Source organism: Onychostoma macrolepis, chromosome 21 (assembly GCF_012432095.1).
Source record: "Onychostoma macrolepis isolate SWU-2019 chromosome 21, ASM1243209v1, whole genome shotgun sequence".
Classification (NCBI taxonomy): domain Eukaryota; kingdom Metazoa; phylum Chordata; class Actinopteri; order Cypriniformes; family Cyprinidae; genus Onychostoma; species Onychostoma macrolepis.
Genome location: NC_081175.1, coordinates 3,327,209 through 3,342,321, shown reverse-complemented (window position 1 = coordinate 3,342,321; position 15,113 = coordinate 3,327,209). Strand labels below are relative to the sequence as shown.

General features: G+C 36.4%; 1 protein-coding gene across 5 annotated transcripts; it reads right to left on the bottom strand.

Annotated features, from left to right (window-relative positions):
* Window positions 1–5,476: 5,476 nt before the first annotated feature.
* On the bottom strand, window positions 5,477–14,563 carry LOC131529043 (cation channel sperm-associated protein 1-like). 5 transcript variants are annotated; one of them, XM_058758552.1, is made up of 12 exons: window positions 14,489–14,563; window positions 13,886–13,945; window positions 13,533–13,678; window positions 12,962–13,075; window positions 12,558–12,696; window positions 12,185–12,420; window positions 11,098–11,161; window positions 10,672–10,717; window positions 10,519–10,558; window positions 7,874–7,946; window positions 7,364–7,478; window positions 5,477–6,240 (listed from the first exon to the last, which is right to left on the bottom strand). In XM_058758552.1, exons 2-12 carry the CDS (start codon window positions 13,918–13,920, stop codon window positions 6,169–6,171), a joined length of 1,080 nt encoding a protein of 359 aa, XP_058614535.1. In that variant the 5' UTR covers window positions 13,921–13,945; window positions 14,489–14,563; the 3' UTR covers window positions 5,477–6,168. The 5 variants fall into 5 exon arrangements, with proteins under 5 accessions (XP_058614535.1, XP_058614533.1, XP_058614536.1 ...); XM_058758550.1 differs by having other exon boundaries at window positions 13,886–13,948; window positions 14,489–14,559; XM_058758553.1 differs by lacking the exon at window positions 14,489–14,563 and adding an exon at window positions 14,232–14,315 and having other exon boundaries at window positions 13,886–13,948.
* Between the last annotated feature and the right edge of the window lie 550 nt (window positions 14,564–15,113).

Below are 15,113 nucleotides of genomic sequence, written 5' to 3'. Positions count from 1 at the left end.
ATTTTAGCTGTAATATGCCCCATAATACTCCAAAACAATAGGCTATATGAATTTCATTCGGAAACCTAAAATATCAAGCCAAAAACTTTTGATAAACGGACAGCTCTAAAAAATGATCAACAAGAATCATCACAAAAGAGAAAAGAAGAAATATCGTTTTTAAACTTTTCTATTTGTAAATTATTTTGTAAGAAATGTTTTACTTTGTTGGTTAAGAAAAAATTAAAAAAATTAGAAAAATTCCTGCATTACTCCATAAGCACTGGTATAACAATATCCTTCTTAAATAATGAGCGGACTATCCTATTAATTTTGCAGGGAGAAGCAAATATACATATCATAGCATAGACTTTCAACTTTAAAATGTATTTGTGCCAGGAAAAAAATGAATAATAATAATAATAATTTTAATATCTTTTAAAATATACTTTTAATAGAAATTTCTCCTGACAGGAAATCATCATCATTAAGACAGTGCAGTATCGCCACAGAGCGCAGTTGAAAGGCGCGCGCGGTAAAGGCGGGAAATTCTGTGAAACATGTTGTGGGTTTGTGACATTAGTGGTCGAAGACGAGAGTTAGCGTTTTTCAGAGTGATGAGACAGCGAATTTCTCTAGTTATCCCGGTGATTGATGGCGAGGTGTACAGTCATTATTGTATACCCCCAACACCCGGCGGAGCAACATGCTCACCCGCGAGATGAGCCGCCCAGAGGAGTGATGGTAAATGATAAAACCGTGTGAGATGTGTGAGAAAAAAAAAAAAACAAACCTTGACACGAGTATCCATTAATTGCATAATTAATTATTGCATAAATAAATACTGTCCCTTAGGATGATTTTCAAAAACTAAATATTTAAAAAATATATATATATTGATAATATTTTTTTTATGATAATAGCGTGAAGCTTTTTTAAAATCTAGTTTCCTATAAGAACTATAGTAAGTCATGTGCACTCAATCACTATTTTCATCTCAAATTAACTTTAATCGCAGACTACAAATGGTTTTTCTATAGAAAAACTGTCCATCTTCTAGCCTGATCATCCAATCCTCCTACCTGTGGAGATCGCCCTTACACTCCTGGCCAACAAGGGACCCAGCGCACCAGAGATTATAAAGCTGTGGGACAGCTGTCATGTTCCTCGAGTGTCCGTCAGCCTGCGAGAACTTAGTTAGTTCCTTGGAGGGCCACAGAGGCAGGCTCGATGAAGGTTTAGTTCAGCACATCATGCGGCAGGCAAAGCAGGCGGTCTGCACATGTTGTCTCCGTGGTGACATAAAGTTGGAAAGCTTCAACGTGAGCAAGGACACCCAGCAGGTCAGATTGACTGACTTTGGGTGTGGAGATCTCATGAGAAAGTCTGCCTACGCAACATTGTATGCTATGTATTATTCCTCAAAGCTGACAGAGAAAATGCTTTGGTAATGCAAACTTGCATACGAGATGAAATCTCTTTCCTCCAGGCACCGTGGAGTACTACCCTCCTGAGAACAGAGTCAAGGGCAAGTACCATGCAAAGTCTGCAGTGCCGTGGTCTCTTGAGGTCATCTTGTTCATGATGCTGTGTGGCCGTTTTCCAACCTGCCCAAGACTGAACTAAACCTTTGGTCAGAGCCTGGATTGTCAAAAAGTGAGCTCTTCGTAGCAAGAAAAGAAATCTGAATCCAATTATCATACAAATGCTCAATCTTCAGGCCATAATCAGATACTGCTTCTGTGTTTCTGCACAGTCTGCTGCCGTTTGATCTGTAGCCTCCTGCAGCATAAACTTAAGCAGCGGCTCAGTCTGGTTTCAGGAACTGAGCCTAAGATCAGCCACAATTAGGCTAATGTTTTGTTTGGTGTGTTGTCTCAGGTCTCCATAAAAGTCATGGAGAAAAGGAGCTCCGACCCCAGACATTTCCCCAGTCTCCTGTCAGCTTTGCGTCTTGCAGGCTGAGACTTTCCATCCCTCCGTTGAAGCCTCTGCGTCTTGCGGGGCCGGCAGGCCATGGTTGTGTCTTTGCGCCATGCCCTGAAGCAGCAGTACTTGCGTCTGGCGGTACTGCTCACTTGAGGATGTGTATGTCACTGTCCCATTTCTGCCTTCACAGCATGACTTCATCAGTCCAAGAGGTCCCTGTCTCATCTGCACTGCTCCAGAGCAGTTCCAGAACTCTCGGCTGCACCAATACAAGAGGTCCCAAAAAGTTCCTGCCATGAACATCCCAAAGGTTCCTGCAATGTCTGTCCAGAGGTTGAGCTCCTAGTGATATGTGCTTGGTTCCCACAGGCTCCTGTCATGCCTGTCCCAGTGCTCTCTGTGCCAGAGCTCCTTGTTTTGGCTGCGTTAGTTCCAGAATTCCCTTTTGTGTTCCAATCATGAAAGGGGTGCAAATAAAAAATGTTAAAACCTTATGAAATACATTTTCTAAAAATTCTCTGACTAAAAATGTTTCCTTTTTTTTTTTTTTTTTTTTTTGCATTATTAGTTTTTTTGTGTTGTTTATTTTTGATAGAATGTACTTATTTTTTTCCAGGTCACTACATAAGACGTTGTTCCAGTGCTCCTGTATCAGCTGCCCTGCACTGTAAAAAAAATTCCGTAAAATTTACGGTAAAAAACCGGCAGCTGTGGTTGCCGGAATTCTACCGTAAAATATACAGTAGCAACGTTTTAGGTTTTAACTTAAATTTACAGTTAAATACCGTAATTTCATTAACTGATATAATGTTAAATATACCAACCTATTGAAGTACTGAAATCTGTTTTGTACCTTTGAAATACACTGATAACCACCAAATGCAGAAGGTGATGAGAAAGTCACATGATGAACCAAAGCCCATCACAAGCAGATTTTAAATAATAACATATATAGAAGGTGCAAAGTGTCATTCACACAAACACTAAACACCATCATGGTGAGACTCATTAAACTGAAATATGCAATAAACATTAATTTAACAACATTATATGTAACATACAACCATAATAAACATAACTGATAAGAAAAAACTAAGAAGAAACCTAGTTATTTCAAAGAAAAAACATCAAATTCAAACAAAATTTGAAATGCAAAGCAGGGAATTCTGGGAACGTCAATTTATGGTTTTCCCCTGTAAATTTTACATTCTTTTTCACTTCCAAAAGCGGTATTTCACCGTAAAATTGTCTGAAATGTCTATTACAGTTTTTCACCGTATATATTAGGGGAACTTACCGTTAACCATTTAACAGGTTTTTACCGTAGCTTTTCACAGTTTTTTACAGTTAAAAATCACAGTCATGGGACCAGAGTTCCCTGCCCTGTCCCTGTCATGGAAGTGCTTCTTCCTTACTCACCCTAGAGAACTGGAGGGAACATAATATCAGGTAACAAAGTTACATAAATTACGTAAAACCTTTCATATATATGGCTAGAAAAAAAAATATTGAAATTGTATCACACTTTATGATAATGAGGTCGTATGTTCAGTTACGATATCAATCTCTGTTAAATACTTGTCTCCTGTCAAAAAGGAAGAAAAACAACTTGCATTTTAAACTGGGGAAAGATTAAAAGATGAAAAAGAAAATGACAAGGGGCGTTTTAGGGTTTACTTGTCATTGTATGTCCATCTCATAATTTTCTGTCATTTGCTACATCTTATGATTATATTTACTGTGCATCTATGTCACTAATTTTACAGAGTTGAAATGTTCATGTGCTCCAGGTGGTGGTGAAAGGGAAGCATATCTGTGCACCTTCACCAGACCCATAAAAGACTTTTATTAGCCTTTATTACAACATGAATGACAGGCACATGGTACAAACTTAAAATACCATCTCCATCATTTCTTTCAGATGTTTTATTCTTATCCTCACATTTGATCATAATAGAGATTATATGACTAAATGTTTGTTTCATCTTTCATCAAATCCAGAAGACTGGGCAGATTAGAAGTATTTTTTATTCTTCTGTGGCTTTTTCCTGTTTGTATATTTTATATTTTCACATAATAAATGACAACTGTATTGCGTATCTTTGTTATCCAATAAATTCTTTACTGCAGCATTTCTATCTCTGTCTTCTTTTTTTCATAAACCGTACATTCTATAAAGCTATCTGAGATGGGTCATTAATTTTTTGTATTGAATTTCTGCAGCAAAAGAAACAATGCATGCATTTACTAAATCCAACAAAACAAAAATGTAGAGGAAGATGCAGTGCAAAACACAATACAATATATACTGTCCATAAGGGCACTGACATAAAATAATGCAGTTTCTGTAATTCCGTCTGATGTTAGTGTATTTATGACATTGTGCTATGATTGGCTTAATGTTCCTGTTGGAAGAGAACATTTGTTAGTGTTTTGGAATAATTTTTTGATTTTGAGAGAGGTTTGCGGTGTAGTTTTCTCAAACAGTTGTTTTATATTTTGGTTTCAATCATCGAATTCAGTCTTCTTAAATTAGAATAACATTTGTGATCCAAACGTAACTTCCTGAATTTCATTTGGAAGGTATAAGAGCCAGAATTTTATAATTGTTATTTAATAAACTTATTGGGTGCCAATTGCCAAAAATAAAGATATTTAGAAGAAAAGAGGCAAAAATGTCTGTAAATTGCTTATAGATTTCTACTGCAGAGCCATCATTGCCAGGTGATTTATTACACTTAAGATTATAGCATGAACTAACCAATAATCCTACTCTTTGCCATATGCAGGGCTTGAACAGGGTTTTTAACGTTACCCAAAGTTCATATGTAAAAGTACACCCTGTATGTAAAAAAGAAACAACTAAACAATTATTCAACAATTCTGCAATTACATTTGCAGAAGGCACATAATTGCTCAAAATTATTGCTTAAAATAATGAGCCTAATTAGGGATAGTAAATATCCATCTCCAAAGACTCAAGAAATATTGAATACAATTAGAAAAAAATAAATACAGGTGTACTTTTCATATGTTCTCCTATTTATTGTTTTATTTGTGTAATGTATTTTTAGTCATAATTTTGTTATAATAATTTGATATGTTTGCTATTTGCAATGGTTACAATTTCTTATACTGTGATTTTTGGTTAATTGCATTGAATCAATTAGGTTTTTAATACAGGCATCATAATAATTATTATTTATAATAATAGTATAACAATTAATAGTAAATGTACAGTCCCTGTTTGGCGTATAAATATGAACATATGTGAATAAGATAAAGTTTCACAGAATTACAGCCCTTGTTTTCAAGACCTAGAAACACCCCTGGTAACAGATCAAGCAAATCGGGCATAAATCGGCCCAAAGCTCCTGTAATGTAAGCCTGGCTTTTGTCTCACACACACACACAGAAAATAATGAATAAATAAAATACAATTTTATTGACTTCATCTGACAATAAAGTTTATACAATAACATACTAATTTCATAATTTGATATGTGATCAGGTGATCTCAGTAATAATGCAGTCAAATCAGTCCTTTAACTCCATTTTTACAGGGTTGTAAGATATTGTGAAGATATATATGAATGATGCTGACTCTCTTGAAATCAATGCTTCCCACATACTGATGTAGAGCAGCAAACACGCTAAACGCTCATCACTCGCATAAACACAAGCTCTCCGTTGACAGCATTTCCTGTTTGGAGAGCCATGAAAGATACACACACAAACACACATTTAACCATCTAAATGAAAAAGCCAGCGGAAGAAAAACTGAGCATTTTTGGAAATGAATGAACTTTGTTCATTAGATGAACTATTTTTATTATGTATAAAGATCCAGAAAGACCAGGTTTAACATTAGGGGATATTTGAGCTATTTTGTGCAAAACGTTACATTAGGCCAAAAGAGGAGAACAAACACAAACAGAACTGACTACTTTTGATCATTTCAAACAGATGATTTTAATCTCATTAACTTACTAAACACAAATAGAACAGATTATTTTTAATTATTTCAAACACACAAATTCAGTCACATTAACTGTTATATAAACACAATTTTCAAAATCCCATATATACTAAAAAAGAATATATGGACACACATATACTATATTTTAATGGTGATAAGGAGTATATACACATATGCTATATTTTAATGGAGATAAATAATATATATACACTCACATGCTATATTATAATGGAGATAAAGAATATATTACACATGTACTAAATTATATTGAGACCATCTTCTCACTGGCTGTCATGTTGCTCATCCTCATCTTCATCCTCATCTGCTTCCTTTCTATGGTAAAAGGAAGGTCCCTAAACACAAAAAAACAACTTGTTGTCTGGATGATTTCTTCATAGTACTATTGTATTTGTGTAGAGTAACAGTATTAAATCAAATGCAAGTGTCTCTAAAATAGCAATGCTGAACCTTTGTGAACATTTGTGGCTCATTTTACCTGCTACCTGCTTTTACCTTTTTTTACTAAATAAAGCTTTAAAGCGGACTGGGGCTCCATGCAAGATCTCGCCTCGTGGAGTTTCAATGATCATGAGAACGGTGAGGAATCAGCCCAGAACTACACGGAAGGATCTCGTCAATGATCTCAAGGCAGCTGGGACCATAGTCACCAAGAAAACAATTGGTAACACTACGCCGTGAAGGACTGAAATCCTGCAGCCCGTCTGATTCAGAGGAGAACTGGGTGAAAGTGTTGTGTTCAGATGAGACCAAAATCCAGCTCTTTGGCATCAACTCAACTCGCCGTGTTTGGAGGAGGAGGAATGCTGCCTATGACCCCAAGAACACCATCCCCACCGTCAAACATGGAGGTGGAAACATTATGCTTTGGGGGTGTTTTTCAGCGAAGGGGACAGGACAACTGCACCGCATCAAAGGGACGATGGATGGGGCCATGTACCGTCAGGCCCAGGGCATTGAAAATGGGTCATGGATGGGTATTCCAGCATGACAATGACCCAAAACACACGGCCAAAGCAACAAAGGAGTGGAGGGAGCTGAAGGTTCGAGTTGACAAACGTCAGCCTCGAAACCTTAATGACTTGGAGAGGATCTGCAAAGAGGAGTGGGACAGAATCCCTCCTGAGATGTGTGCAAACCTGGTGGCCAACTACAAGAAACGTCTGACCTCTGTGAGTGCCAACAAGGGTTTTGCCACCAAGTACGAAGTCATGTTTTGCGAAGGAGTCAAATACTTATTTGACTCATTAAAATGCAAATCAATTTATAACTTTTTTGAAACTTTTATGATTTTTTTGTTGTTATTCTGTCTCTCACTGTTCAAATAAACCTACCATTAAAATTATAGACTGATCATTTCTTTGTCAGTGGGCAAATGTATAAAATCAGCAGGGGATCAAATATTTTTTTCCCCACTATAAAGTACTTGCAAAGATTTCTTTATAAACTGAGACTGACCATTTCAGTGCTCTCAATCAGCCTGTAAAGGTAATTGGTTTGTTTCCGAAACAACTGCTGATTCTTCTCCAGAGCTTCCAGAATTCTCAAACAGTGTTCCAGCCGAATGTTCTTCCTATAAACAAAAGGCCAATAAGATATATATAATTATTTTGCTCCACATGAATAATGCAATAAAACATGGTTGTTGTAGTCATTTATTTTTTAAGTCAATTTATTTTGTAGACACTGACATTCATAAAGGCAGGCTGGAATATTGAATAGCTGCTGATGTGCAAATGTCAAGTATACGACAAGTGATGCTTAATTTCAATAAATGATTTGCGTGAACTGGTGTTCGTTCAAGAAAAATCCATAATAGGGCCTCTTCAAGTTGTCAGTTATGCTGAAATCACTCAAGTATCTTTAGATGAATCAGTGCTGGGTTGCCTGACCATATTGGAACTGGATATCTGTGAATATCCACTAAGTAAAGAGGAACCTGTAGCTGCATGTACTTCCATTTCTTACCCTTCATTGAAATTGTTTTCTGAGAAGGCAACCTTGGTCGTCTGGTCGTCAGTCAGCTCACCACTGATTTGCTCTTAAAAAAACAAAAAAAAACCTAACATTACAAATGGACAATATGTATATTTTTTAAATGGCGTACATAAACACAGTATATAAACTCCTAATAACAGTGCTTCAGACAAAACCCCCAAAGTTACTGCATGATGTATTAGTGATGGGAGAAACAAAGTTTTTCCAAACTTTCAGTCAACTGAACCAATTGCTTCGCGAAATGATTCACTTTTTGGAAGCACTAGAAACGCCACATGCTGGTGATGTCTGCTGCTCAGAATGGAGGGAATGCAATAAAAACTCCCTCAAACATGCATAGAAACACCTTTTATCAGAATCAGAATAAGAAAGAGCTTTATTGAACACAAGGAATTTACCTTTGTACTGAAGTTTCCAATGCACACATATAATAAATATCACAAGACACATACAACTGGAATTCCGGAAATGTTGGGACGTTTTTAAAATTTGAATAAAATTAAAACTAAAAGACTTTCAAATTACATGAGCAAATATTTTATTCTATATAACATAGATAACATAACAAATGTTTAAACTGAGAAACGTTACAATTTTATGCACAAAATGAGCTCATTTCAAATTTGATGCCCGCTACAGGTCTCAAAATAGTTGGGGCGGGGGCATGTTTAACATGGTGTAGCATCTCCTTTTCTTTTCAAAACAGTTTGAAGACATCTGGGCATCGAGGTTCTGAGTTTCTGGAGTTTTGGTGTTGGAATTTGGTCCCATTCTTGCCTGATATAGGTTTCCAGCTGCTGAAGAGTTTGTGGTTGTCTTTGAGGTATTTTTCATTTAATGATGCGCCAAATGTTCTCCATAAGTGAAATCTAGACTGCAGGCAGGCCAATTCAGCAACCGGACTCTTCTACTATGAAGCCATGCTGTTGTAATAGATGCAGTGTGTGGTTTTGCATTGTCCTGCTGAAATACACAAGGCCTTCCCTGAAATAGACGTCATCTGGAGGGGAGCATAATGCACCCCCATACCATCAGAGATGCTGGCTTTTGAACTGAACGCTGATAACACGCTGGAAGATCTCCCTCCTCTTTAGCCCGGAGGACACGGCGTCCGTGATTTCCAACAAGAATGTCAAATTTGGACTCGTCTGACCATTGAACACTTTTCCACTTTGAAACAGTCCATTTTAAATGAGCCTTGGCCCACAGGACACAACAGTGCTTCTGGACCATGTTCATACATGGCTTCTGTAACGTGGCTGACGAGACGTGAGACGTGCAGATCCAAGTGCAAGCTTTTATTTAAAGACATGGTCATATTTACAGGCAGGGTCGAAACAATGACAAACAGGTATGGCAGGGACAAGACAAAGAGTAATCCTAGGGCAAGCGAAGGTCGACGATGGGCGAACAGTATCCAAAAGGGCAAGGCAGAGAGATAATCCAGGAACACAGGCTATAATCCAGGCTATATCCAGGCAAGGGAATAAACAGAGTTCGAACAGTGAGACAGGGGTAAATACTGGGAACACAGACTAGAAAATAACCAACGTTCCGTAAAGCAGCTGACACTAGGGGAGTGAAAAACACAGGACAATACAGGAACTGAACAGAAACGCGGAATGGCACGGAAAGGGTTAATCCAGGCAACACGGGCTAGAAAACGAACACAAGAAAACAGGCAATGCAAGACTAGGATTACTAACAAGGGTTCTGTAGAGTAGCTATCACTAGGAGAGGGATACGTGCATACAATACTCAGCAGAGAGGGAAAGAAAGTCCAGGGTTTATATAAGGCATGTAATCAGTGTGTGCGTAAGATTTAAAAAATGTCCCAACATTTCCGGAATTCAGGTTGTAATAATATTTAAGGATGAAAAATATAATAAAGTATAAAGACACAGATTTAGTCAGAATATTGTAAATAATAATATAAATAAATAGGACTAAGTGAATTTACGAATGCATTTAACTGTACAATAGCGAAACGGCATGTGAGAAGACACTGTTCCTGTGCTTAGATACTCTAGTGAACATATAGAAAACAATTGCAAATGTTTTATTGGAAGTTTAATCTATTAAATGCAATTCATGTAATTCCATTAAATATGAAGTGTGTGTATTAGGTGTGTTCCTTTATTCATTTGTAGGGTTTGCTTTGTTCTGTGGAGAGCTTGCTAGTCAGGCCGATAAGAGACTATTAACTACAACTCTTCTGTTTTATCCTACAAATGTGTCATTAAAATGTCTACAAATTTATAAAACGGATTCGAGATCAGATAAAAACCATTTCACTGATTCATGGGTTCACAGGAATCTCCCCTGTTAGTGAACCATTGTAACAAAGCCTCGTTTACTTAAATCTCATGACCATGGCAGTTTAATACATAATCGCTGGTTCAAAACAAATGATTGGCATAGGTTTGTAAAAATTATTTGGAAAGCACCCGTCACTACTAGGCATGGACTTATTCTACATACATTGATATTTATGCATTTAGCAGATGCTTCTGTCCTAAGCAACTCACAATGCATTCAAGATACAGAATCCATTTGATCAATTCATGCATGCTGTATACGTACATGAGGTATCCAGTGAATGACAAAGCTCTCACCTGTCGTCTCGATCGGCGGCGGCTGTTCCTCAACCATGTTCTGAATGTGAATATGTTCAGTAAGAGGGAACGTTGTCAGTGAAAACCTTCATGTAGGATTAGAATTGTGTTTTAATTTTTTTTTTTTAAGTGTATTTATTGATGCCCTCTGACCTTTCTGTTGCTGAGGATGGTGTCCACCGTCACTGCATAGATCAGACTTACACCAATGGTTTGTTTTTATAGGAAAAATGGATAATGCAATTTGTGAGCACATTGTCTTACAAAATCCTAGTAGTCATGATGCATAGAAAACTGGGATCAACAATAAGGATGGCCTGGAACCAGAGGGTTTCAGGACACTTAAAGGGACTGTCACTCACCCAATCTGCCATATGTTGAAAATGATTCAAAGATTATATAAAATTTATATCATTATTACCTTTATTTTCTATTATTATTTTATTTTGTTGTTGTGAGGCCAATGAAAACGCTAGCATGGTAATTTACAAATCCAAACTACTGGCCCAGACCACAGATAAATCCTGACTGCTGATTGTTGAAAGGAATGTAGGACTGTTATTGCTTTTCTTGACTTACCTTAAAAGGATGTAGTATTCAGTCAAAATGTACAAGACGATGAAGATGATAACATCGGGTGCACCTGTTAACATACATAAGAACTGTCTTCAAAAAAAGTATTAAAATGAATGAGTCTTTAATTTAAAAGTTGCGAACAAACTTTGAGACTGGCTTGACGAAGCCTAGAAAGTTTGAAGCAGCTGTAAAAGCTTGAAGTTTAGAAAGGTGAAAGTTTAGATAGATTAGATAGGTGTTCCTAGCACATTATTAGCACAATTTAGCATGTTGTTTGCATGTTTTAGCATGATTAACATTTTGTTAACATGTTTTTAACTTGATTAACATGCTAGCATGTTTCTAACATGATTATTATGTTGCTAATGTTTTTAGCATGTTTTAACATGTTGTTGACATGCTGCTAACATGTTTCTAGCACGATTACCATGTTTTAAAATGTTTCTAGCACGATTACCAAGTTTTTAGCATGTTTAACATGTTGCTAACATATTTTAGCATGTAGATAGCATGTTTCCAGCATGATAGCATGTTGTTAATGTTTTTAACTTGATTAACATGTTAACATGATTAGCATGCTGCTAATGTTTTAGCATTTTTTAACATGTTGTTGACATGTTGCTGCTAGCATGTTTCTAGCGTGTTGTTAACATGTTAGCATATTGCTAGCATGATTTAGCATGTCGCTAGCATGTTTTGACACATTGCTAGCATGAATTAGTATTTTGTCCTAGCATAGTCATTAACCTTTGCTAGTGATAGACAGCTTAAACTCTTACTGTACAAAAGCTTTGATCCCTCAAATAAAAGTCTATCGGACTTTTCATAGTTTTTGTTCATCCGTTTAATGAAAATCATAAGATCAATCAGTTAGAAAAGATATAGCAACCCGAGTCAGACCAGTCGGACCGCCTGCCCAAGTTCGGTGTTTGTAGCTTCAAAACTCTAGGAGGAGACACAGTCCAAATTTAGTCTTAGAAGAAGAAGAGAACAAAGAAGAAGCAGAAGATAGAAGCTTAAATAGTAGATCAGTAGGTTGGCTTTCTCTTATGCAAAAATATAAGCCTGTGAACATGTTTCTGTAGCATACCATTGTCTCGACTGGTGTAATAGACGCTAATCCAATCATCAAGTGTCAACAGCTGGAGGAGTGTAGACATGGTATTGAGCATGGAACCAAATCGCTTTGGGTCGGACTTGCTTAAGTTTTGTCGGAAAAGAATGGAAAACATGACGAAGATGCAAAACATGAGCACGAAGATGATTCCATTCATCTTCAAAGACTTTCCTATTACTTTCATGATGACCTTGGGACCACTGAAAAATCTGTGATGAAGACACAGTTCTTAGATCCTGTTTATGCAAAAAGGACAAAAAAGGATGCAAAACAGCAACACGCTATTCAACCTTAGGTAGTTCAAACTGCAGCTTGTGCATTTGGTGTTAAAGACTGAAACACTCACCGCAGGGTGCGTAAGATCCTGAACGCTCGACATACTTTGAACATTTTAAGGAGGTGGAAAAAAGTGGTTAAACGCCCACTATCATACTGTTTGCTGTCCAGAAAGAGGTCTACCAACCCTACCAAAGTGACTGAGAAATCTAGAGAAATAAACAACCAAAGAACATGTTATGTTAGTTCCATTTGCATCATCATTTATTTTACTGGAAAAGGACAAAACACAATTTAAATAAAACAAGTCTGCATCAAATATTAAGACTTGTTCTCAAAAAACGTATCATGAATTATGTATTTTCTTACCCCAGTGATAAATAGTTTTCGCTTGCAATAAGCATGAAATAAATTCACAAGAATTATGCTTTAAATAAGAAAACGAAATGAAAAACAAAAGATTTGCCAGCTCACCTAGAATATTCCACAGGCTTTTGAAGTATTCTAAGCCAAAACCTATGAGATTTAACACGCACTCCATCATATAAAAAGCCAAGAAGATTGCCTCCAGGGTTTCATAAACCCAAGCTAAGAAAGAAACAGGAAATACCATATGTTTGATGAGAACAACTCCACATTTGTGAAAATATTGTACGCAGGAGCTGTTATTTCTAGTGGAAAGTTGATGAATGCAGCGGAGATATTAAACATGCATATTTTTAGGTTGTGTTTAAGTTGTCGACAAATGGCATGGATGCTGCATAAAAAAAAGGTAACTGCCGATTTTTCCTCAAAATTCAGACCTTTTTTCTCAACGCTCTGAAAAAAAAAACTTGCAAATAAAAAGTATGTTATCTTTTTTTGTGACAAACAAGCTAGAAATGCTTGTTTCAACAGTCAGACAATTAAAAAAAAAAAAAAAAAAAAAACATTATTTCACTTATTTAAATCAATGTAAGTGTACATGCTTTTAAACACAAAACAGTTTGAATGGTTGCAACTTTGTGTGTTTTCTAGTCTGCTGGGCTGCTGCAGTGATCTTTACCTGGTGCAAGTCCTTCAAATGTCATTGCCACTTGTGTTGCAGTGTTCATCAGGAGCACAAGCAGCATGATGTGCTCATAGAGCTCATTGAAGCGAAGGAGGTCCTGATGCAGATGGAGAGCCCTGTCCAGCAACGCTTTCCACATCCTCTCAAAGAGACAAACAACTTACATTATGGGTGCAACCTGGGCTGCGTTTCCCAAAAGCATCGTAAGACCAAGTTGATTGTAACAATTACGGTGTACTTAAACTCACAATGCTTTTGGGAAACGCAGACCAGATTCAAAGATTGCTTTTCAAGTCCTTTTTCCCCCCAATTATACTGCTGTTTGTGATATTATATAGCCTACTAACCTTATATGTCTGACGTAATGGCTCAGCTGCAACATATTAGTAATTCTTTGAGATCAAACCCTACTGAAAAAAAAAAAACAATAGAAAATGTAATGGATTTAATGATTATAATGGGAATTGTATTGGTTTTAATGGAAACTATAATGGTGTCTACTGGTATGTGATGGATTCTATTGGTGGGATGTTAAATCCTATTGGAAAAATGCCCAAAACACACTACAAAAAGGAATTTTGTAATGGTTTTACTGGAAAAAGCTAATGGTTTATAATGGTATTTTAATGGAAACCATTAGAATTTCTGTGATGGTTTCTATTGGGCTTCTATTGGTTTTTTAGCAGGGAATACCTTTAGTTATTTAGCACAATAACCTGGAAAAGTATTTCAGTAATATTTTCAACTAATTTGATGTAGAATATAATTCATCCTTCGTCCATGTTCTTAACAGATTTTGTTTAACACGCTACGAGACAGCGGCGGGACAATGCCTCGTTGAAATGTTTTTAGCGATGTAAGTTCGTTTTATCGCGTCGTGTCGTTTGTCTCCTTTCTGTTGCTGTTCTTGCGGGTTGAAGAAATAAAAATGCTAGTAAAATGTACGATACCTTAACAAATAGATGTCTAGCAGATCTCAGAGAAACATTCGCGTCGTTGTATCTTCCGGCGGAGTTCAACGGTTGTTAGCGGTAATATCGGTTACCATAGTTACCAATCAAATATTAAATATATCGAAAATATTAAAATAAAAAAAAATAAAAAAAGTTACTAAACAATATACATAAACGAGCGTGTTTCATAAATATATACGATTAAAAAACTTTTATTTATCCACATTTTATAAATCCAGTTATTGATTTACAGTTGTTTGCTATTAAGTAGCCTACAAACAGCAAACAACTGTAAATCAGTGACTGGATTTATTAAATTGGTGTTATAATTACAAAGTACACAGAAATGCAAAGGTGAAAACATTTATTTATTTTTCAAAACATAGAGTTTTGCGTTCTAAGTGATCAAATTAGGAATATTTAGGCTACACTAAAGAAACTCAAGTGGGTATGTAATTTCTACCTCAAAAAAATGAGTTTTGATTTCTAAGTAAACAAATGATGTAGCCTAAATGCTTTCACACCTGGCTGTAATCAGTAAATAAGTGTGGCGTTCAAAAAAGACAAATTCACAGCCACGTGTTTTTCTTTTTGCAGTGTTTATTATGAGCACAAGCATGTT

Bases quoted from the DNA above. Each gene is read 5' to 3' on its own strand.
- LOC131529043 (XM_058758552.1), bottom strand. From the start codon at position 13,920: ATGTTGCAGCTGAGCCATTACGTCAGACATATAAG. The intron at 12,421-12,557 runs GTGAGTGTTTCA...TCTTCATCACAG, and splicing joins AGGATCTTACGCACCCTGCG to ATTTTTCAGTGGTCCCAAGG. The intron at 10,559-10,671 runs GTCAGAGGGCAT...ATTCACATTCAG, and splicing joins CCATCCTCAGCAACAGAAAG to AACATGGTTGAGGAACAGCC.